Source organism: Coenobita brevimanus, chromosome 86 (genome assembly GCF_032717465.1).
Source record: "Coenobita brevimanus isolate Jiangsu-jjx chromosome 86, ASM3271746v2, whole genome shotgun sequence".
Classification (NCBI taxonomy): Eukaryota; Metazoa; Arthropoda; class Malacostraca; order Decapoda; family Coenobitidae; genus Coenobita; species Coenobita brevimanus.
The window spans coordinates 31377105-31400446 of NC_137039.1; the positions used below are offsets into that span (position 1 = coordinate 31377105).

General features: G+C 43.8%; 2 protein-coding genes across 2 annotated transcripts in view; one reads left to right on the forward strand and one right to left on the reverse strand.

The window, feature by feature from the left end:
* Positions 1-23342, reverse strand: part of LOC145410752 (uncharacterized) — a 137145-nt gene that overhangs the window by 25548 nt on the left and 88255 nt on the right. The window contains exons 13-14 of the mRNA XM_080280855.1: positions 21641-21801; positions 1343-1520 (exon numbers count right to left, since the gene is read on the reverse strand). Coding sequence (XP_080136981.1) covers positions 1343-1520; positions 21641-21801 — 339 coding nt within the window. The remainder of the gene's footprint in view (positions 1-1342; positions 1521-21640; positions 21802-23342) is intronic.
* LOC145410741 (uncharacterized) lies at positions 15812-19689 on the forward strand. Its single transcript, XM_080280846.1, has 6 exons — positions 15812-16129; positions 16876-17152; positions 17343-17593; positions 17862-18116; positions 18273-18746; positions 19633-19689. The coding sequence occupies exons 1-6, from the start codon at positions 15812-15814 to the stop codon at positions 19687-19689; spliced, it is 1632 nt and encodes a 543-aa protein (XP_080136972.1).

Below are 23342 nucleotides of genomic sequence, written 5' to 3' on the forward strand. Positions count from 1 at the left end.
CAATGGTTATAGTTACCTTTTTTACCAATGGCTACAGGTAAAAATGGTAACAGCTAATTTTTTACTATCCATCTGAGGGCTTTGGAGGGTCCTGGCAGATTTGAGGTGATGGACAAACCTCTGGGCACCTCCTGCATTCAAATTATAGCTCTCTGTGCATGCCCTCATCCAGCCTAAGACATCTAACAGTTATGCCAGTATTAATCATCAGGTTGCTGGGTTTTCTCAGAAGGTAAACAGAACTGTCTGTTGTCAGTCTAAATGCAGTAAACTCTCAATTACTCATTGTAATTCAGCCATGCCCAACGATGAATAGCAAGAAACACCAGATACTGCACATCCAGCTCAACATTTAGCTTTGAGCCAGATATTGTGACTCTATCCGTCTTGACCCTCTATCCTAAAAACTTTACCATTAGTAAACGATGAAAACTAAGCAAAAAAACAATACAGTACAGTAATACAGTACTGTACATAAGTGTACTATTGCATGTACTCACCAAATGTTGGCATCAATGGGGAGAAACAGCACTGGGGACTTTGCACATTCTAAACAGTACAGTACACAATACAGCACAAGGGTAGTTTAACAATCATATTAGAGCACTAGGACATGAGCAATGACAGGCCTACAAGACAGTACAATTGAACATACATGCCACAGAGTTGGACAGAGCACCAGGGTTTTGCAACCACAGTCAGATGAGCAGAGAATGAACTGGCACATTTTGACTCTACGACATCAACGGGTGAGAATGAGTGCTGCGGTATTCTTGGCACACTGGATAAGCCTCACCCACAAGATTCTGATTGGCTGGCGCACAGGAGGCATTTTCAATGGCTCCCGAGTTTCGGGATTTCCCCTGGTGAGGGTTAGCTAGCACTTACGAGCTGGTTGAGATGCCTCAATGCTGGATATTGCACTAGACCATCGGTTACGTCTCACTTTGGTGCTGGATATGGCTTTAATAGAGCCAAGATAGCTGTGTCACGTAATACCTAGCACTTACGAGCTGGTTGAGATGCCTCAATGCTGGATATTGCACTAGACCATCGGTTACGTCTCACTTTGGTGCTGGATATGGCTTTAATAGAGCCAAGATAGCTGTGTCACGTATTACGTTGGGCCGGATATTGCACTGAGAGATGATTGAGAGTATACTGCACATAAAAATCGCATCCATAGCAGAAAAGTACATTTGTTATTTTTAACTCTCTGAACACAAAAATCTAATGTGAATCCCCTTCATCAACCCAGAAGTAAGCAACTTACACTGTTTGTTAAAAGCAATTCCATTGATGAGATTCTACCTACTAAGGTCAAGCACAGTACAGTACTCACTGTGTGACTCTTCTGCGGACGGCCCTGCATCGACAGCCGTTACAGACACGTGGGTTGGGTGGCAGCAGGGCCTCGGTGAGGCCATACTGGCTGGCCTGCCCTGCCATCACTGGCCGGGACTGACCATAGTGCTCCAGCCGCGCTTTGCACATCAGGCACTCATGGGGACCGCCCTTACCTGTGGGAGAAAAATGTGGTGTTTATACTTGGTCTGTTTTCACCTGATGGAACAGGGTCACTCCCACAACTTAAATACTCGGTAGTAAGTGGCTGCATGAAATTCAATACACAATAGTTCTTAGGTAGGAATCAGTCTCCTTGGTTACTACTCAAATCTGAATACACTTGAATATCAGCTGAGCTGAAAGAGGTTAGGGATCTTCAGTCAGGTTAGGGCAAATGCACTACAATGATGAAAAAAGACATCCATTCATCACCCAATCCTTTAATGTCCAATTTTATCAGAAGTGTAGCAGCTCTGGGCTATGCTAGTCAGTCCAGAGAACTCTGTAACTCAATCTTGAGCTGCATTAAGCTACAATTGCCACCATAACCTGCCCACCACAACAATCCAAATCTCTCCTACCTGAGGAGGGGAAGACAGCCAGTTACTGACTGGGGGAAAATAAACCACAACTACTAACCATTATGATCTTCCTGCACCACAAACAACCTCTGCTACAACAATGGACACACCTCACAACCACTACCAAAACCACTTCTCTACTGAAACAAAACTGCCTCTTCATCCTCCAATTATTATTTATATTAATTTTTTTCCCCCTATAGAAAATAAATGACATGATCAGTACTGGTTTTGCAGTATTATGATTGTACCTGGGTTCTGTTCTCATCTGAATCGTGTTCCAAGAAAGCTAAAAGACCTAAAGGCTAGGATAATTATGAAATTAATTTTGCCTAGTCAAAACAGTGCGATGGTGGCCATATTACAAGTACTGCACCATGATGCTACCCTTATCATCTATCTATCTATCTATTGCCAGACACCATAATCCCGTAAAGGGTGGCCATTTGACACTGAGTTAGTTGTTTTACAGGGAGGGGCACCAACCCTCAACCAACCCACTTGTACGACGTAGGGAGCACGTATGGTTTGGTTATATGGTTACCACCCAGTGTTGTAAATCATGGTTATTATTGAACACAGGAGACAATGACAACAACTTTGATGATAGAGTTTGTTCTGTCTACCTCTACACTGAGTGACATGCCAAATGGTTTCCTGTACAACAGGAAACCATTTGCCACACTGGGTGGTAACCATATAACCAAATTATGGTGCCTGTTGGCTTAGTGAACAATTAAGGTACTCCAATTGGATAGTGCCTGTGCAGGATTACATCCAAGGGATGGTTGGGGTCTGTTGCTCACATAATGCCACTCAGGGTCACTCATCTAGTGTCAGGACCAACTTGCATAGCCCCGGACTCCTATGCCCATCATGGGGCAACACTGGATTAGATGATGAATGAATGAATAAATGATATGAGTACGACGATGATACAGCAATGATAATGATCATGGAGACGCTACCTGTTAAAAGTTCACAAAAGACAGTACGTGGAATACCAACACTAATACTACTGACAAACGTAGGAATCCATAGAAATCACTATTACCACCTCAAATGCATACCATGGTGTCCCTAATTAAAGAATGCCCAAAAGAAAGCACTCACAGTTTCACAGTAAAAAGGGCAAATCAATCAATAAAATCCATTAGAAGTGGCTGTAAAGTGCACACCAGTGAGTGAGTGAGGAAGTAAGAAAGTGTGTGCAACAGTGTTGTGGTGGGTGTGTAAGGTAGAGAGAGAGAGAGAGAGAGAGAGAGAGAGAGAGAGAGAGAGAGAGAGCGCAAGTGTGTAAATGGTGATGTGGATCATGAGTGGGAAGGAGGCTGTGTGAAAGGTGCAGGTTAGAGTGGTGGTGAGTGTACAGGGTTGGAAAGGTGTGTGTGTGTGTGTGTGTGTATGTGTGTGTGGTGATGGGTGAGAGGGTGTGTGGGTAAGGGTGTGGTGGTAAGTGACAGGTGTGAGTGAGGTGGTGAGTTGAGGAAGGTGAGTGTGATAGTGAGTATGGTGTGTGTGTGTGTGTGTGTGTGTGTGTGTGTGTGTGTGTGTGTGTGTGTGCGCATCTGCGGAAAGGGGGAAATTGTGGTGAATGTGTATAAGTAATGATTTCATATGAATCTTGTTTTAAGGTGACTATGTACACCAGTCTACATTTAAATAAAGAACCCACTAACCCATATATGCCACCATTGGGCACCTCATACCACTGTCAAAATCAAATCTTCAAATTTCAGCGCCAGCTGGGAACTGAACTTGGTGACCACTAGATCAACACTCCACTTCCATAACACTCGGCCACCACCACTTTCACTCTTTTAACATGGTCAGAAGGATAGAAGCAAGCCCTTTAATGGCTCAAATATACCCTTAGCTATGCTATTTGGGCAAACATCACACTATGGTACAGTTATTATCCTTGTTACGTGCCACATTCGTTGCTGGTTTGTTCTTTTTCCAAACGATTATATTCAGCTTCGGAGGAATTGCCTTCATTAACTCCAAGAATACTGAATGGCTTCCCTAGGCGTCATTAAATCGTTTGCAGACATCATGGAGAGAGAGAGAGAGAGAGAGAGAGAGAGAGAGAGAGAGAGAGAGAGAGAGAGAAAGCTGAATGAAGCTATCACAAGCAGAATACAGAAAAATCTACATTCTAAATTTAAAATTTTACCTATAAAATTGAGTTACCAGTCCCCCCCCCCTCCCAATTGCTATGTCATATGAAAAGCTGTAATATTTTGTAACATTCCTGACATATAAGGGCCCTTGTCTCCGGCTGTCGTTTCGTATGTCTGAAAGGAAAGCACGTAAAGGATTACTGACAAACTACACATGAAAACCGAGTTATAAGAAAACGAAGACGAATTATGTGAAGTGAATAATGACCACGCAAGTTATGAAAAAAAAAAAAAAAAAAAAAAAAAAAAAAAAAAAGGTCGACAACTGTACCTAAAAGTTGCGTGAATGAGAAGAATTTTTAGTGATCAAAAATCCCCCAAGCGAGTCATGGGTCGGGTGAGTATGGCAAACGCGTCAATCAACAGCGAGCGAAAACCACTCGACCAAAATAAGAGGGAGGACCGCTAAGTAGCCAGCCCGCGCGCGTCGAAGTTGCTAGAAGCGCCCGATAGCTCACAAAACGGCTCTCCTTATTTTCGTGCCGTTTTAATGCACTCCTCACAGCCCATTAACTTCTGGTGAATTCCTGACGTAAATGGAGCAAAGTGGATTTCCTAATGGGCCGTAATGGGCGTTTTGTGAGCCAATTTTAGCGCTGTTATTCTACAGCTGAAATGTAGCAGTTTTGAAAGGGCTAGAGGATATGGTAATGTTAGAGACAGGGTGGGGGAATGCGTGAGAACCAGCGTACCACTCTCTTCCCGCCATTTCCATGATCCATACGAACATGAAAAAAGGCAAAATTCGAGCAAACACAAAAGTCACGCAGTTCTAGAGGGGAAAAAAAATGACAGCATGGTATTTGGGGAAAAAAAAAAAAAAGTGACGAAAGATTTAAGGTCAAGTGGGACATACCCCAATTAGGGAGAGGGAGTTAATACCGTAAATAAGGGAAACCGACAGGATATAATATGAACACCCTAAACGAAAAATATGACGAACTTAAAATTATCAGAGGTCGCGAAAACGGGAAAAAAAAATCGAGAATAGCGAAAAAAAAATATGAACATATGCATTGTAACGGTAGTAAATATGAAAAACCGCAAAAATAAACCCACCCAAAATATCAAAAGACAGTGAATGCACACAGGGCGTCTTGTTATCATATAAACAAATTAGCATAAACATTGGCATACACACAAATCCTTCAGTGTATTTACCCTTCTCAATATATGCACCACCACGGAGGGAGAGAGAGAGAGAGAGAGAGAGAGAGTCATGACAAACGAAAACTGAAGATTATTCGGAAAAACAAAAATCGTGTGAAAATTTAGATCAAGGAAAAAGCAGTATAGTAAAAAAAAAAAAAAAAAAAATCAAACGAGGAAGCACAAAAAAAAAAAAAATCAAACGAGGAAGCACCAAAAAAAAGTTGGTTGAGTGGAGCTGTGTGATGTATGTAGGGTAGCGAAGAGCCAGGGATGGGTGGGGTGGGACGGGACGGGACGGGATGGGGTAAAGCATTGCAAGGCTATACAAGGCAGGGTAGGGGCTGGGCAAGGAAAGTTAGGGTAGGTTCAGTGAGAGGCTAGACAGCGTAGGGTGGATTTGGTCCGGTGCGAGAAGAGAGGAAGATGGGATGGGATGTAGTGGAGTGAGGTGGGTTTCGGTTTGGTAGGGGGTGGGATGGGGTGGGGTTGGGCCTGAGCAGTGCAGGTTTGGGCTGGGCGCCGTATTGACTGAGCTTAAGATTATTAGGCACACATGTCCCGCACCGCTTGATCGGTTTACTGATGAGGGAGAGAGACCCCTGCAGGGAGGCTGCATGCCTGCTTCAATGGCCTACACTACTAACACATTTACACACACTTCACCCACGACAGAAAACTATATTAACATTAATATATATATATATATATATATATATATATATAAGAAAACTATATTAACATTATATATATATATATATATATATATATATATATATATATATATATATATATATATATATATATATGAATAACATCCTGTATATTTGTCACACACACATACACACCGCAGCTGTGGATACAACTGGTGCAGGTTACTTAATTCAGTGCCACACCTGATAACTTCACTCAGAGAAATCCTGACTTCACAATTCCTTTAGAAAGCAGTGTCTAACTTCGGTGGCTTAGTCTGGCTAACAACTGATATGTTCAAATGAAACAAGTCTATATGTTAAGAGCGTTAACGGGAGGCTCAAGAGGATCGCGAGGGGAAGAGTGGGGTAAAAACAGCTAAGGTGCGATGACGTGGTTAGGCAAGGGAATGGGTATCGGTACGCTACCTATGTACTTTAGCGACTGATCTGCACACGAGAGACACGGGAGGTCAGTTCCACTGTACACGTTCAAGACGTGTTTCACGGGTTCTGAACTGCAGGTGATTGAGAAGGACGAAGAATATCACTCTCTGTTGCAGGTCACTCGCTCCTAACCAGTCTTTCACGCACGGGTAGAAGTGTGGAAAGAATTTCGGAAGGCACGGTGAGAAGTGTGAATGGATGGTGAGTTTGTGAGTTGGAGTCTGTCATCGAGGGAGCATGGAGATGATGCTATCATGTATGAATATGTGGAGATCGTAAGGAAAGGCGGGACTGGCACCGTGGAAGACATGGGACTGAAAAATGGTGACACCACGAGGAAAGGAAGGATAACAGTAGAGGAAGACAGGGGAACACTGAAAAGAATAGAAAAGGCAGTGAGGGAAGGGGTGAAGCAAAGGAACATGAAGAGAGAGAGAAATACATGTAGGTAATAACAGTTGCAACAGCAGCAGGAGTGAGTAGGAGTCAGTAGGAAGAGGAGAGGGGTGTGGAGTGGGGTGGGGGGTTTTAGCATGCATATTTCAGGGAGTAATCTGTGTTATGTGGAGTGGTGGAGAGGGTGAGCAAACACACGTCTCTCACGGTATTCATCCGCCAAATGCTTCTGTCAACATGCCGCTTCTCTCTCTCTCTCTCTAGCTCCCCCCTCCTCCTCCCTTCCCCCCCCCTCTACCCCCACACCCAGGCTCGGCTTTCTCTCTCTCTCTCTCTCCTTTCAAGTCTTCGTTCTTTATTTTTACCTTTCTCCTCTCCTTTCTCGCTCGCTCCCTCCCTCAAACCAGCCCCCTCTCACCATTTAACCCCCTACCTTACCCCTTCATCCTCACTCCTTACACCTACACCTACTACTACTACTACTACGATTACTACTAGCAAAAGTAACCTACTATCAATCATAAAGACTACCTTTAATTACCGACCACAACTATCACCATCACTAACCACAATCTTTACTATACCAACCACAACTACCTCCATCAGTGACCATAATCTTTCCATTACCAACCACAACTACCATCATCAAAAACAACGAGCCTTACACTACCTACCACAACTACCATTAATACCTTCAACTACTTCACTAGAACCTACCACAACTAGGTCTTACATAACTACCACTATCATATTCCCACTTGCTTTCACTGTTACGAGAGAGAGAGAGAGAGAGAGAGAGAGAGAGAGAGAGAGAATTTTAATGTCATTCTTGCCTCTCTCTCTCTCCACCCCTTACCTCTTCAGTTCCTTTCTTTCATTAATTTAAAGCCAAAGCAATTTTAATCATCGAAGTGATCATGAATTATTAAAGGAGAGAGAGAGAGAGAGAGAGAGAGAGAGAGAGAGAGAGAGAGAGAGATTCCTCCAGCCCCCCCTCCTCTCTCTCCTACATCTGTCTTTATTCCTTCCCTTCTTTCACCCATTCATTCCTCGTTTCTCTTCCTTCTCCCTTTTCCCCCTTCCCACCTCTCTCTCTCTCTCTCAAATATGCCTCCCTGTACCTACAACTACTGGTGAAACTAGTTACTTCATACGCCGTTTGTTGTTTGTTAATACTGGTGGATATAAAATCGTAATTTCGTTTGTTTTTGATTCCATAAACACCTATTCTTCACCTACTTATTCTGCACATTTCACTTTTTTGTCTCCAACTCTAGGCATAGGCTTTACATACCGTTTTCTTAGGCCTATTTGTCCATCTACTCGCCACACACTTCCAATGCCACCGTCTCAGCACTAATACCTTCTGTCCTTACTGAATATATACCAGAGCGAGTTCATTCAGCACGGGGGGGGGGGGGGTGCTTCTATGGCAAGTTGGTGAGTCTTATGGAAGTCTAATGCAACAAAATTCAATTACTCAAACCATGTTCCCTGCTACAGACTGTTATCGAACTCGTGCACTTTTGGATGACACACATGAGAGTATTAAGGTTTAAAATGCGTAATAAATCGATAGGGAAGAGATGATACGGTATATGGAAAAGAAAAAAATTGTCCCCATAAAAGACTACTACTTTACCAACCTCTCTCCCCCTCCCCATGCACCCATTTACCTCACCTTTCCCTACAGCTACCTACACCCTGTCCCACACACCTACCTCATCCTTATTTCCTTACTGATATACTCTCACCCACTGACCTACCTATCCCGCCCCCACATCCACCTTCATCCATCTGCACGCCCACCAACATCCACCTACGCCCACTTTCCCTCCCCCCCACCCATTTACATCCATCTACACGTCCATCTTGTTCCCTTCCCCACACCCACTTACACCCATCTACACGCCCACCTTCTTCCCTCCCCCACACCCACTTACACCCATCTATACGCACACCACCTTCCCTCTCCCACACCCACATCTACATCCCCACCTACCCAACACCACTTAAGTGCTCACCACCTGACTGCGGTATGTTGTGTGTGCGTGTGACTGCTAAGTGCTCCCACGCTCAACCACACACGCACACGCAGGTATATTGGTACAGACAACACATGTACATTCACTGGTACACACAAAAAGAAGCACAACCAACAGCACTAGTACAAGCACACACACAAACACATTCTGGCACACACAAGAACACATGCAAACACTGGTGTACACAAAACTTTTCACACGCACATGAAAGTGAGGTACATAGGCAAAAGTGAGCGCAAACACACACACACACACACACACAGGCAGATGTAGATAAAAATTGAAGAGGAAGGGAGAGTTGAGGAAAGTTGCTGGAGGCCTGAGTAAACCTCTCTCTCATCCTTCCCCTCATCCTACGTCTTGGACCCTCATTTTCACTTAACTTTATCCCCCTCTCAATTTATCTACAGCATCTATCTACCGTACTCCCCTGCATCTCTCTCTCTCTCTCTCACCCGCCCCGAGCCGCCTGTGCATTATTAAGAGGCACTTGATCAATTAGTAAGGCCTTAATAGCGGTAATTAAACCAGTCAAACACTACACGCCTACCTACACTGTGTGTGTGTGTGTGTGTGTGTGTGTGTGTGTGTGTGTGTGTGTGTGTGTGTGTGTGTGTGTGTGTGTGTGAGAGAGAGAGAGAGAGAGAGAGAGAGAGAGAGAGAAAAAAAAATTGTGTTATGAAGTAAATAATACGATAGAATACACTGATATATTGACAGATACAGATTTAAAGAGAGAGAGAACCCACTCACTGGTATTGTCACAACTTTTTCACACACTAAAGACAAAAACTTAAAGAATCATCAGTGTGGCATCCCTATCCTTTACCCCGATGACGTCACTCCTTGGCAGAGAATAAATCGTCTGTTGGAAGCTAGAACGTAATGTAAAATGGTCGGGTTGATAGGGAGGATGGAAATTCTCTCTCTCTCTCTCTCACATACACACAGTTTCATATAACCTCTCTCTCTCTCTCTCTCTCTGGCACAAGAAACACGGGCCAGCCAATATTTGCCCTTCATTAACGACTGGCTCTGTATTAACTAATTATTGAGAGGCCCGAAGAAGGAAGAGGAAGAGAAGGATTAGAACCGAGGGAGGGAGAGAACGAAATGGAATGGAAGAGGAGGAAAGAAAGGGAGAGGACGAGATCAGAGGAAGACTGCAAGAAAATAAAACGGGGAGAGGAAGAGGAGGAACGATAAGGAAATGACATAAGAGATGGAAAGGATGAGAAGAATTAAAGAAGAACTAAAGAGTGTGAATTAATGGAGTTTTAGGGGGGAGAAGAGGATGGGAAGAATTATAACTGAAGAAGTGTAACGAGCAAAGAAATATGAAGGGAAGGAGAAGTTACGAGGCAGAATCGAAAAAGGAGGAGGAAGAGGAAAAGAACTGGAGAGGAGAGGAACTGATAAGGTGAAGAGGGCTGAAAGGAAGAAAGAGGAAGACGGCTGGGACGGATAAAAAAGATATGATCATTTAAAGGGATACAAAAGAACAGTTCTGTCATCGGATCATCATCTCGTCCTTATTATTGTACTATTTAACTGACCTATTTTTTATTTTTGGCGTCTTCGATTATTACCTATCATCAATTCTCTCCTCCCAACTTCGTTGTCCACCTCCTCTTCCTCTTCCTTCAGTGGTATACCTACTTCAAACCTCCTTCCCCCTCCCCCCCCCTCTTTGGAACCTCTTTTCAACTTCGCTCTTTTCTCACCCCCTCTCTTACCTATCCATACCTCTCCCTCCCTCTTTCCCCCCTCTCCCTCCCTCTTTCCCCCTCTCCAGGAGTTCTTCCCTAATATCTTCTTCTTATCCTTTCTCTCCCTCCGTCCCTCTCTCCAATTCCTCCCTGCCTTGTCCCTAGTTTCCCTCCTTTCCTAGCCGCAACCTTCCTCTCTACGACAACTCCTCCATTCATTCCCCTCACTGTCCGTCTGTCTATCTCCACACCACTATTTCATCCTAGCTTCCCTCCTCATCCACCTTTCCCCCCTCTGTGTCTGTCTGTTCCCCTCCCACTCCGTCTCCTTCTTTGTATCTCCACCCCACCCTTCCACCCTGTCTCCCCTGTGGTGTGGGCAGGATGAGAGTGAGGGCAGCGGTGAGGCAGGGCAGGCTAGGCTAGGGCAAGAGAGGCTGTAATTAATGTATAAGCAAGCAATCTGTTAATTAAGCACCCAGCTACCAGGCCCCGCTCACCGCACCTCATCCCGTATGCTGCCTAGACACACACAGCCTCTCTCTCTCTCTCTCTCTCTCCTTTAATACTTTTATCTTACCGTTTTTATGAACACAATTCTCCCTATCGCTCCTGATACACGCTTTTCTATCCCTCTTCTCTGCCTTCTACTCTCACTCTCTCTCTCTCTCTCTCACACACACACACACACACACACACACACACACACGAGACAGGAGTACACAAACACAGCAACACAAACAAAGCGGTGAGAGGACTTGCTTTTCATTTGTTAGTGATTAAGTGGAGGCCTCTCTCTCTCTCTCTCTCTCTCTCTCTCGTGTGTGTGTGTGTGTGTGTGTGTGTGTGTGTGTGTGTGTGTGCGTGCGTGCGTGCGTGTGCGCGCGCGCTTCTTAATGATGGTTACAAAAGTGTTAGCGATAGTGGTAATGTTGGCAGTGGTGATGATGGTGGTTAAGGGTGGTGATGGTGGTTAAGTGTAGTAATGGTGGTGGCGGTGTAATGGTGGTTGTGGTGTCATATATGGTAATAAAGGTAATGTGACAGCTAGGTTAGTGAAAATGTCGGTCCTTATGTTGCCAAACGATAACTGATGGCATCTGTGACATTTTGAAACATTAAATAACCCCAACAAAACAGCTCAACATAATAACTTATTCCGATTCACTCTGTGGATATTATTCGGCTGATAATAGCACGGCATCCTTAAAAATTATTTCCTTCACGGAGATCAATATTTTTACTCAAGATTATTCAGATCAGGGGCGACTTTTTGACTTCCCGGGTTAGATACTGTCTTCATAAACCTACCACACTGAAATGTATTTTCTATGCTGGAGGGGAACAAAATATTTCAAGGCCTCCGGGAAAGGAATGGATGGGGAAAAAATGTTGGTAGTTAGAGCAGGTCTGGTAATAATTAAGACGGACTGCAGCTATGAAAGAGCCAGAAATGTTGGTAGTTGTGGCTGAAAGGGAAGGGATGGAGGTGGGTGGGATGTGGGGAGGGAGGGAGAGCAAACACCATTAGTAATATTGTGTTTATTCATTCAAAACACTGGTGGGCCTTGTTCACATGTGTTGCTCTCTCTCTCTCTCTCAGCAGGATATCTTTCATACACTTCTTTGCCTTTCTCTTATCAATCTTTCAAATTCCCCCCCCCCTCGCTCTCCCCTCCCCCTCTCATTTTCCCTGCTAACTCTTCCCTCCCCTCTCCTATTTCCCTTCTTTCTTCCTTTCTCTAATTCGCTCCCTCTCAATCTCCCTTTTCCCTCTCGTCCGTTCTCCCATTTTCTTTTATTCTACCCTATTCTTTTTCCTTCCCTCTTCTCCAATCTTCTCTTCCTACTCCCCTCCTCACCCTCTCTCTTTTTATCTCCTATGAAGGGAGAAAATGTAGGGAGGAAAGGGAAAGTAGAAGGACGGAAAAAATGGGAATGGAAGGGAAAGGAAATAGAAAAGGAGGGAAGAAGGTTCACAAAATACACCAACCAGTCAACATGTTTTTGGGGGTGCAAGACGATGGGGGGGAGGAAGGGAGTGGAGGAAGGAAGGGAGATATCAAGGAAGGGGACGGGAAGGAATTCAGGGAGGACAAGGGGACGGTGATGGGGAGGGAAAATGAAAGGGAAAAGGGGGAAATGGAGATAGGGGACCGGGAGAAGGGGAGAGACAAAAGAAAAGGAAAATGGATGGAACGGAAAGAGGAGGGACGGGGAAAAGGAAGGGAACGTGAGGGAAAAAAAAGTGCACAGAAAAGCTGGAGAGGAGAGGAGAGGAGAGGAGAGAGAGAGAGAGAGAGAGAGAGAGAGAGAGAGAGAGGATAAAGAATGATAAAAAAATAAGGAAGAGGAGGATTGAGAAAGAAGATGAGAGGAAGAGAAGGGCGGAGTGTGAAAGGAAGGATGGGTGAAGGGTGAAGGAAGGGATAGATGGAGAGTGAAGGGACGGAAGGGTGAAGAATGAAGGGAAGGATTGGTGGAGGGTGAAGGGAGGGGAAGGACTGGTGGAGGGTGAAGGGAAGGGGGAGGAGAGGTTGGGAAGGGGGAGGAGAGGTTGGGAAGGAGGGGAGGGGTTGAGAAAGGTTACTTCCCAAAAATAATCGTGACTGAAATTCGGCAGACAGGCATGAAGAAACAAGGAAAGGTAAGTAGGTAGGTACAGTGGGTAATGTATGTAGTTATGTCTTTAGAGGTACGTATGGTGAGCAAGGAGGTAGATTAAGAGCAGCAATACCCCCTCAACGATCCCCCTTCACCCTCCACCCCACCTACTTAAAACACTTAGCCTCATGTGACAGCCTACATCTCTATTTTCTCCTTTCTTACCTCAATGCTTCCTTGTATATAATCCCCAAACTTTCCTTCCTCCTTCAATTCTTTCTCGTCTCTTACCTTTTTTCCCCTTCTCTTCCCCCCCCCCCATTTATTCCTCATCACTTACTCTTTTTTCTTTCCTTTCCCCTACCCTCCTCTCCACTTTCCACACACAGGTTCCTCCCTCACCCCTTACCTATATCTTCTTTCCCCTCCCTTCCTCACTTTACTTCCTCTCACATCTCCTCAACCACCCTTTCCTCCTCCCCTCCCTATTTCTTTTCTCCCGTCTTCCTTCCTGAATCTATTTCTTCTTCACTCACCTTCCCACTTTCTTACCGTCTCCCTCCCATCTTTCCTTTTCCTCCTAGTTCTTTTTCCTCCACTTCTCAACCCCTTTCTTTCCTCAACTTTTTTCCCCTCATCTCCCTTACCCTTTACTCTTCCTTCCCATCCCCACTTTCTTACCTCCTCCCTCCCCTCTTTCCTCTTCCTCTCAACGCCAAAGCTCCAGGCTAGTATTTACTCAGCTGTGATTGGCTGGCGGGTCGGGTGCTGGACCAATCACACGCCTGCCCGCCAAAACATCCACATTTATTCGTTAAGCGTCGGCCAAGGTGCTGTCAGTCGCTCGCGGAACGTCAAGAAGGAAGCTGCCCACTTGCTGACCTCCTGACTCACTGACTGGCTATTCATTATCGCACTGTACCTACTAATTTACCAAGTGATTAATTCATTTAGCTTGCTTTTCGTTCCTTTACAGATATGCAACCAAGATTTCTCTACTTGCATTCATAATTTTTTCGTATTAATGTATTTTTTAATATTTATCAAACTGACGCAATTAACAGGTCTTCAACTACATTTTCAAATTTTTATACACAAAACAAACAGCTCTTACGTCACTAGCTCGTGCGAGGACTTCTAAAAAAGGTGGTTAGTGTTTACATAAATGAGCTCTTGTGATTTTTTTTCGTACTTCATCGTGAATAATGAGTGTGATAAAGTGAAGAAAAAGTGATGACTGCTACATGAAACTAATTACTGACGAAAAAAAAAATCGCGTACTTCAGGAAGAACATAGGAATATTCATGTTTTTTCTTTACCTCTTCACATGAGCGACTTACGCTACTGATTTACCAAGTGATTACCATGTATTAATTATCGAAGAAACTTAACGAGGAAAACATAAGACGAGCCCAACTTAAAATATGAACTACAGCTAAACGATAGCCAAAGCACAGAGCAGACAACATAAAATACAGAATAAAGCTGTTAGAATTATCAATAACCCTGCTATTACAATTAAACCACCTTCCCCACAGGTAAGAAGGCATGTTGCCTCCCTTGCATTATTTTACAGATACTTTTACGGCAAATGCTCAGACGAAGTTGCATTCTGACGAAGTCGCACCCAGTGTGCCACCTCTCCATGCCTTTCCCTGTGCTACACGGGCATCTGGTAGCGCTCATGACCGGCATGTCACGCTGCCATATTGCAGAACTTCCGCCTACCAGAAAGCTTTTATTCCCCGAACTGCATCTCTTTGGAACTCATTTCCCCCCCGAGTTGTTTTCCCCTTAACTTCAACCTACAGTTCTTACGTCCAACTGTTAGATTTTTTTAACGCCTTTTTTCAAGTGGATTTTTAAATGCAAAAGTGGCTCTAAAACAGGTAAATATACCAGTAATTGTATTATGAAAGAACGAAATGATACGAAAGAAAATCACCCCCACAAAAAGTTCCGTTAAAAAGGATCACATAAAACTCCCTCATTGGAAAAGGCTCTCTCTCCTCAAGTCATCAAATATTCCTAATGTGAACACGGTCAATCACATGAAAAACAAGAACAGGAAAGATTCTAACTGTGATATGCATTGTTCCAGAAAAGAGTCGTAATGAGAATGTTAAAATATAAGAATGAATGGGAACCCAAACCGTCAAAAAATTGAACATCTGAATAACAATAATCATCATCATCATCACCTTTAATTGGCCCAGTGTCAGACGTACTGTAGAACTGTGCTCTAGACACCACAACTATTTTCAGCTAATTATCGTAAAAAAAAAAAAAAAAAAAAAAAAGTGTACAAATCCTCCTTAATCATCTCACCCTGAGGACATCTTCCGTATATCGTTCTTGCTACTACTAAACTGATTTCTTTCAGGAATCTTCTCGGGGTGAAGAGAGATAGGAACAATGTCCATCAAACTCCTCAACTAAGAAAAGTAATCCCCAAAGGTAAATGAACCAACCATATGGTAGAAAGAATAAAGAAAAATACATCCTCTGACTGAAAGGAGTTTCTTCAAGGAAACTCAAGGCATGTATCTGAACTCTCTAAAGAAACTCGAAGTGAAATATCTTGACTCTACCTTGAAATCCAAACCATATGTCTGAACTCTGCAAGGAAACCCAACACAAGAAGAGGGGGGAACAAGATGAGTGAGAACACAAGCACAAGCAGCCTGTCTACCACAACCCGGCCCCCACCGCCCCTCTGCCCCCTGCTGGATGATGACGAGGACTACGACACCTGGGTACTGGCTGGAGGGAGACTGTTCCGTGCACACTCCTCCGTCCTGGCCTCTCACAGCGCATACCTGAGGGGTGCGGCTGCCGAGGGAGGGAGTGGTGTGCGTGTGGCTGGGGGGGATGTGAGGCTGCTACTACCTCATGTACCATCAGCTGGGTTTGCAGCTGTTTTGACTTACATGTATACGGGAAGGCTGCCACTCACACCCTCAACGCTATATGAGGTGGGTATCGGCGCATGTTTACTTCACACACCTGCCACTCCGTCAAAAACCTTCCTTTGCACCTATGTTTCAAACTTCCCTCATTGCATCATATAACTTCCTTCAACATCTTCCTCTATCCTACATTTCCCTTTACACATCTAACTCACAGTCCAGACATTACGATGAGGGGGCCAGTCGCTCACACCTGCGCACTATTATGTAAGCCATAAACTCCAAACATCCCTTATGAATTATAACCAATCACGGCACCATATTCCACCAGAACATCTGGCATCCAGTTATGGTACCTTCTAAAACTCATCTTTTACCTCTAATTTCACTTTTCCCTCACACCACTTTCACTAATCGCTCCTCCACCACATCCACCCTCCATCAAAATTTCCTCAACATTATATTTACACATATCCCTCACTTTCTAATGTAATTACATTTCTCTTATTTCACTAAGTACTGTACATCTCGCATTCAACATCTCAACTGCTACATGTCTTTAACCATCAACATCCTGCTTATTACAAAAAATAAAAATAAATACTCCAATAATGTCACAGCCCTATGCTAGGATACCACAGTCCAGGCCCTTTTCCTCTCACAGCCTAATCCAACACAGTCCAGGCCCTTTTCATCTCAGCCTAATCCAACTTAAAGTGATCTATCAAGACCTGACAAGACTAGACGTAACTTGACCCATCCCAATTTGACAAAACTGACCAAACCTAACCTAACACGCTTCCTTCCTACAGGTACTGCTGGCTGGGCACGTGTTACAGATGGCAAGTGTTGTGTCATTGTGCCAGACACTGCTTACCTCTGCCAGTGGGGGTGGCGGGGCAGGCCTGGGAGTGGGGGACATACCACCCGCCCTCAGCGTGTGGCGAGGATTGGCCAGGCTCGTCCCGCCCCCACACAACAACCATACACAACCCACTAGTCCTACAGTGTCATCAGCAGCCACTGTTATCCGTCCTACACCCACACGCCCTCGCCCTCTTGTCCATCCAGCCCTTAACCCTCCACAAGGTAACTCAATCTCTCTAATTAAAATGGTCTCATGTTAGCCTAAACTAAAGTCTCAGGTACACTTATGGCAGACAACTAATTACTAAGGATAGTTATTTAAGCCTCTCACTGGTAGACTTCCCTCAGATGAACAAAATACCTAAGTTTACCAGCTACAGCAAATGGGCTAATTTGATACATTTGTCCTCAGAACTGCACCGTGAATCTGAACTCATGGATGTAGACACTAGCATTCGTGATGACTGCAACAACACCTTCCTACCCCATCACCCCCACCACAACCGTGCCACATCCACCCCTGCCACCAGCACCCCAAATGGCTCCCTTAGCTACCAGGGAGGGGTGGGAGTGGGAGGGACTGGGGCGGTTGTTCTGGACGTGGCAACTTGTGATGGCCCCGTGTTCTTCGAGAGAGTGGTCAACCGGGCATACAAGGCAAATGTGAATGCAGATGTGGTTTATCTCCCACTGATAATCTGAATACAGCTTTCATTCACCTGAACTCCTTATCAATCTCATGGCAATCTTCCACCAGCAAAATATTGATTTAAAATATCTTTAAGTATACTAACACATGCAGAATAAATGGTATAACATCACAGATCACAACAACCTCAACAGAAACCACTACCTACTGACAGCATAAACCTAATCAGTATATAAATACACTAATGCTCACAACCACAGCATAATATTTTGTCTCCCACAGCCCTTGCTCTCACATGATGACTCCGAGACAGAAACGGAGATAAATGTTGATGACACCGACTCCTGTGATGACTCCCGACCTCACGAGACTGAGGGTGAGGGTGACCAGAGTGGAATAGTGGCTTTGCGTGGTGCACTGGAGGGTGGTACAGGGACATCCACTGCCTCACCACAGCCACTACCACACAATCAGTCCAGCCGGACATACCACTGTGTATACTGCAACCACACCTTCAAGAGTCACTACTGCTATCAGGTGGGGCTGTGTTCCTTACTTAGACTATGAAGAAACAAAACATGGATGACAAAAATTACAATAATTTTCCAGCCAAGTAACTGATAAACCGTAGGTGGCAGATACACTACAAAACAAATAGCACCTTAAAACTGAACCATTTTTTCTTTATATCAGAAGCACATGCGGCGTCACATCAACCCCATCACAGTGGAGGTGAACAAACTCAAAGCACTACAGTCAGACAGTCCATCTGAGACCATCACACCAGGGGTGGCCCAAGAAGTACCCACAGGTGAGTGTGGAAGCAGTAGCAACAGCAACGGAGCAAAGACTGGAAACACATCGCCCTACGGAAACCGAGGATCACTGTCACCCGGTCTCAGGATTCTGGATCTCAACGTACAGTACTTCCCCTGCAAGACGTGCGGTTCAAAGTTCCCCAGTTACTACTTTGTTCACAAGCACCGCCGGTTGTGCCACCAGGACGAGGAGAGAGAGTGTGGGGTGGGTGGGGGCAGCAAGAAAGTAAATGCACCAACTACCACAGTCAGCATGTCTCCTTCCACCACCAGCAATCCTCCTCCAACAGTCAATGCAACTTCTACAGTCAACACTCACCCTCCCACAACCAGTGCCCCCCTTTCAACGGTCAGCATTACCCCTCCCACAGTTAATGCTCCCCCTCCCATAATCAGCACCTCCCCTTTGACAGTCACCACTCCTTTCCCCACAATCAGCACCCCTCCTCCCACAGTCAGCACCCCTCCTCCCTTAGTCAGCACTCCCCCTCCCACATCACAACAGACTCTTTTACATTCCCCTGTAAACCAGCACATATGTTCCCCAGTAAACACTCACACAACGCAAGCTCCAGTTCCTGCTATTTCAATGCCTTTGCCCTCCACTACATACTGCTCAGCCTCTCCTATTGTAACCTCAACATCCCTTACCCACTCTAATGCCTCACCTGCACCTCAGACCCAATCCCCTACACCAACCCCATCCAAGCCTCCTGTAACTATCAATTCCATACCACTACCCCCCGTCACCACAACATAGCCACACTGCTACCAGTATTAAATAACAGTAGCATGGTAATTCAGCTCACATAATCACTACAACTATGCATTCTTTAATACCACAAATCTCTCACATCTACTAACTCCTAGTCCCTCCAACCCCAACCATAACAAAACTATAATTACAGCAAGTACAGAACATAATTATGTCGTCCCACCCACATGGTGCCATATCAAATTCAGCCCCAATCCCCTATAGTTAGAACCTACCCTCCCCCAATCTTTACTAAGATTTGTGTTTAATCTCAACACAAGGGAAATATTAATAAAACATTTACAATTATTCCCACTAGCAATAATGCTCAATACTCACACAGCTAGTTATAAAATACAGCACAATGAGTCTGTGATAGCTGGCACCATTTTAGTTCTCAGCACAAGCATATATTCAAGTGTATCCTGCACTTCTATGATTGTTATAAGCACATTTTATCTTTATCTGATCCATATTATAGAACCAAACACAATTCATCAATGTGGAGGAGAGCCAAATTCTCTCACATATACTCTAGTATATATTAAAAAATAAAATTTGCAGAAGCATCACAGTATTCTATCCTTGACTCTTACCGAACTGTTCAGGAGTGTGAATGAGTACATTTGTAAAACATGGATAAAAACAAACATAACTCCTTTAACCACACGTATCAACACCTACAATAACGAAACACGCACTCCCAAACCATAATCAACAATTCAGTTACAAGCTGAGTTGACATTACTAAAAACAATACTAGAAGTAAAGAAAAAATACAGGTAAGTCTTGAAAGAAAGATATGGTAAACTATATATAGTTCGCTTACGAAGTTTCATTCTGCATGACAGAAAAAAAAAAATGGGTAAAAAACAGTATTAACATAATTGTAAGATCCTGCAAGCGGGTAATCTGAGGTTATTAAACATGTGGAGGAAGAATGAGGAAGATGTGTCATGGTTAGCAGTGTGAATGCTAAACAATGGGGGACCACTAAGAAACATGGGATGTGGATTTAAAGGAAGATCTCTGGGTACAAAAAGACTGTATAGCTTGGAGAACTGATTTAAGGCAAACCACACTTCACACACAAAAATGGAAAAGGTCATAAAACACTTGGGATGAAAACATGTCCGACTTTGCAGAACTGATTGTACTAGGTGGCACAGATCCTAAAGAAGGTAAGAAACTGACGAGGGATAAAAAAAACATATGTTCAGTGAAAAACATAATAAAGGTTGCACTCCTTTGTGTGAAAAAGGTTTTTGCTTGCAAGGTGGAGCCTGGATTTTCAAGGCTGAGTTGTCTTTTATTTACTTATTTTTTAAAATAAATTCTATACCACACTCTTCATATTGGGACTTGGACTGTGATTATGACAGCAATGATAAAATCATCATCATCCACAACTCCTTTCCCACCCTAGGGCAGGGTGAGGAGCAGCAACATTCAGACAACCCAAGTTTGCCCAATCCAATGGGCCACGCTTCCATTCACTCATCATTCAAGCCTCCAGAATCCTGGCTCTATCCGACATGCCAAAAAACGTTTACCACATTCTGTAGATGTCAAGGCAATAAGATATAACACACTACATTAACAGTCAGACAATAATATGCTGTTAATATGGAATATGGAGGTTTGAGGAAAGTTGTGCCAAATTTGAGACAGCTGGAGGTAACAGCAGTGGAGATTCTAGCTAGGGTACATCATGACATCATGGAAAACTCACACCAGCACACCTGATGGAAGTACACCACACACATACACGTGCCCACACATGACGCAACCAGTCATATACAGGGGAAACTGGAGAGAGAGGTCAGAAGGGGTTGGGACACAACAGGAAACAGGAGAGGCATGGTGGAAAAGGAAGGAGTAAAGGACACGGCATTAGCTAGCATAAACCACCCTCACCTTAGTACTGCTTGTCAAGATAACTCCCTTGAGAATGAAACTGCAATCAAACCCCAGGCACATCTTTATCCTTCTCCTGCCATCCACAACAACAACTTGAAAATTCTCTCTTCTTACAACCCTATAATCTAACATTTTTGGACAGACCTCGGCTATAGCTACAAGACAGCTTCACACAAACGTATCCAACAGAGTCAATCCAAACGCTGTCGTGATAAAAAGGGGTGCCAAATCCCTTCTCCCAACTTTCATGAACTTGCACTCCACTGGATTCATGTTTCAATGATAAAAAAAGTAAACAAATAAAAAGATAATAATAATATTGGTGATATCAGATATATAGGAACACGTCAACATATTGCTGTACTGCACTGAGAAAAGTCAGTGGCAAAAACGGCAAGATATGAGAGTTTTACTAAGTAGTGTGGAATAAGGTGAAATAGCACCAGTATGTATGATGAGCAAGAAAAGTTCAGAATAAAGACTGACCAAAGGTAAATCACACAAAGATAATCTAACACAGGCTCCCATGAAGAAGAAGGGTTTTGGAGATGATCATTATGGGTACTCACCATGTTCGGCCGCATTGTCTTCATCACTGGAGTCCTGCGCGTCTTTACTCTTGTCTTTGTCTTTGCGTACATGTTCCCTACGAACCCCCACCCCTGACTGCTGTTGCTGCTTGTCTGCTAAAACTCCTCCTCCACCTCCCCCTATACCACTTTTGTTGTCACTGGAAGGAAAAGTAAAGACAAGTTAATTTGGAGGCAGGGAAAAAAAACAATAACTAACAAAACATGATGCCGTAGTCTGATTTTAACCCCTAATGACCGATGTCTGGCGGTCGTCAGTTTCAGGTCCTACTACGTAAAGTCCTAATACTACCGACTGTAGACAGGCTACAGAAAACTGGAAAGCCATAAACCTGCCTCACTGATGACGTAAATAGTATCTAGCCAATCGAAACAAAGAGATCTGGTGGTGGTTGTCCGATGGTAGTCAAGTTTTGGGTCCTGCTACGTAGTGTCCTAATACTGATGATCGCTCACAGGCTGAATATATACTGTATATCCGGTAGGCCTATATTTTTTCCCATGCTCATTCTTTCACCTACTTTCAAGCCTAGGCACATATTTCATTTTGTTTTTAATGATTTCTGAAAGGTTATTTGGCAAGGTTTTTTTTTTTAGCAAAAATAACGCATTTTCCAAAATATTCCTACTTCCACGAGGGGTGATTTTTTCTTTTTTTTTTCTTTTTTGTCAGTTGATACTGCAGAAACCAGACATGTGAGTGAAATATACATTTACAGGTGTGTGAATTCAAGCTCTTGAAATCTGCAAAGACCAAAATTCACCTTGGTGAAAGTTGAAAAATCAGACCAGTAATGCAACTGGGGGGATAGTCAGGGTGGGAGATTTGCTGTCTTTAGGGGTTAAAGAGGATTCCAACAGACTGGGCTGTGCAGAAATGAGAATGTTGAGATGGTTTAATAGGGCCTCACTGAGTGCCAACTGAGGACAGTGTGCTATATGAAAGATTTGGAAAAGAATAGAAAGGTAATGCAAACTGATGGGTTGAGATGGCTTGGACAGACTTAGTGAAGTGATGACAAATGGTTTTGGTGGGTCACAGGTATAAATGTGGAGGGAAAAGTGCCAAAAGGCAGACCAAAGAACACGGACTGGGTTCCTGCATTGAAATCACCATGCCAGAGCAGGGAAATGACTCAAGATTGTCAAGCACACCAAAGATGCCATAATATAAAGATGTCCATGCCATCAGTCAGTCTGCTGTTCCTTCAGAGATAACATAGCCTTGCTCAGTTGCTCTAGTCCTCTATTTTCCCCACCGCATGTGAAGGTGTGAAGTTGGACTTAAGTTTATAACTATGGAGAAGAAAGAGTGCCCTACAAATGGTGGCGATCTCAAAAGCGAATGCATGGAGAAACTACCTGCAAAGTAATGTGTGTTTGAAAGGAATGAGTACAATACAATAATTTTTAACATGAAGGTATGTGAGATGGAGACAAGATTGTGAAGACCTGGATGATGGTGTGGCCAACTTCAATAGGCAAACTGTCTGATAGTTCTCCTACTTTTATAGTTTCTTTGTCACTTATGAGCAAATTAGGGTTTTTAAAAGACTATGATCACAGAAAGAGGGTTACAGTTGTACAGGGCAAACAGGTACCAGTACACTGTATGACAATAATGAAAAGTTAGCTTTAATTACATGGAATCTGGGTGTACAAAATTTAAACAATAGCACTT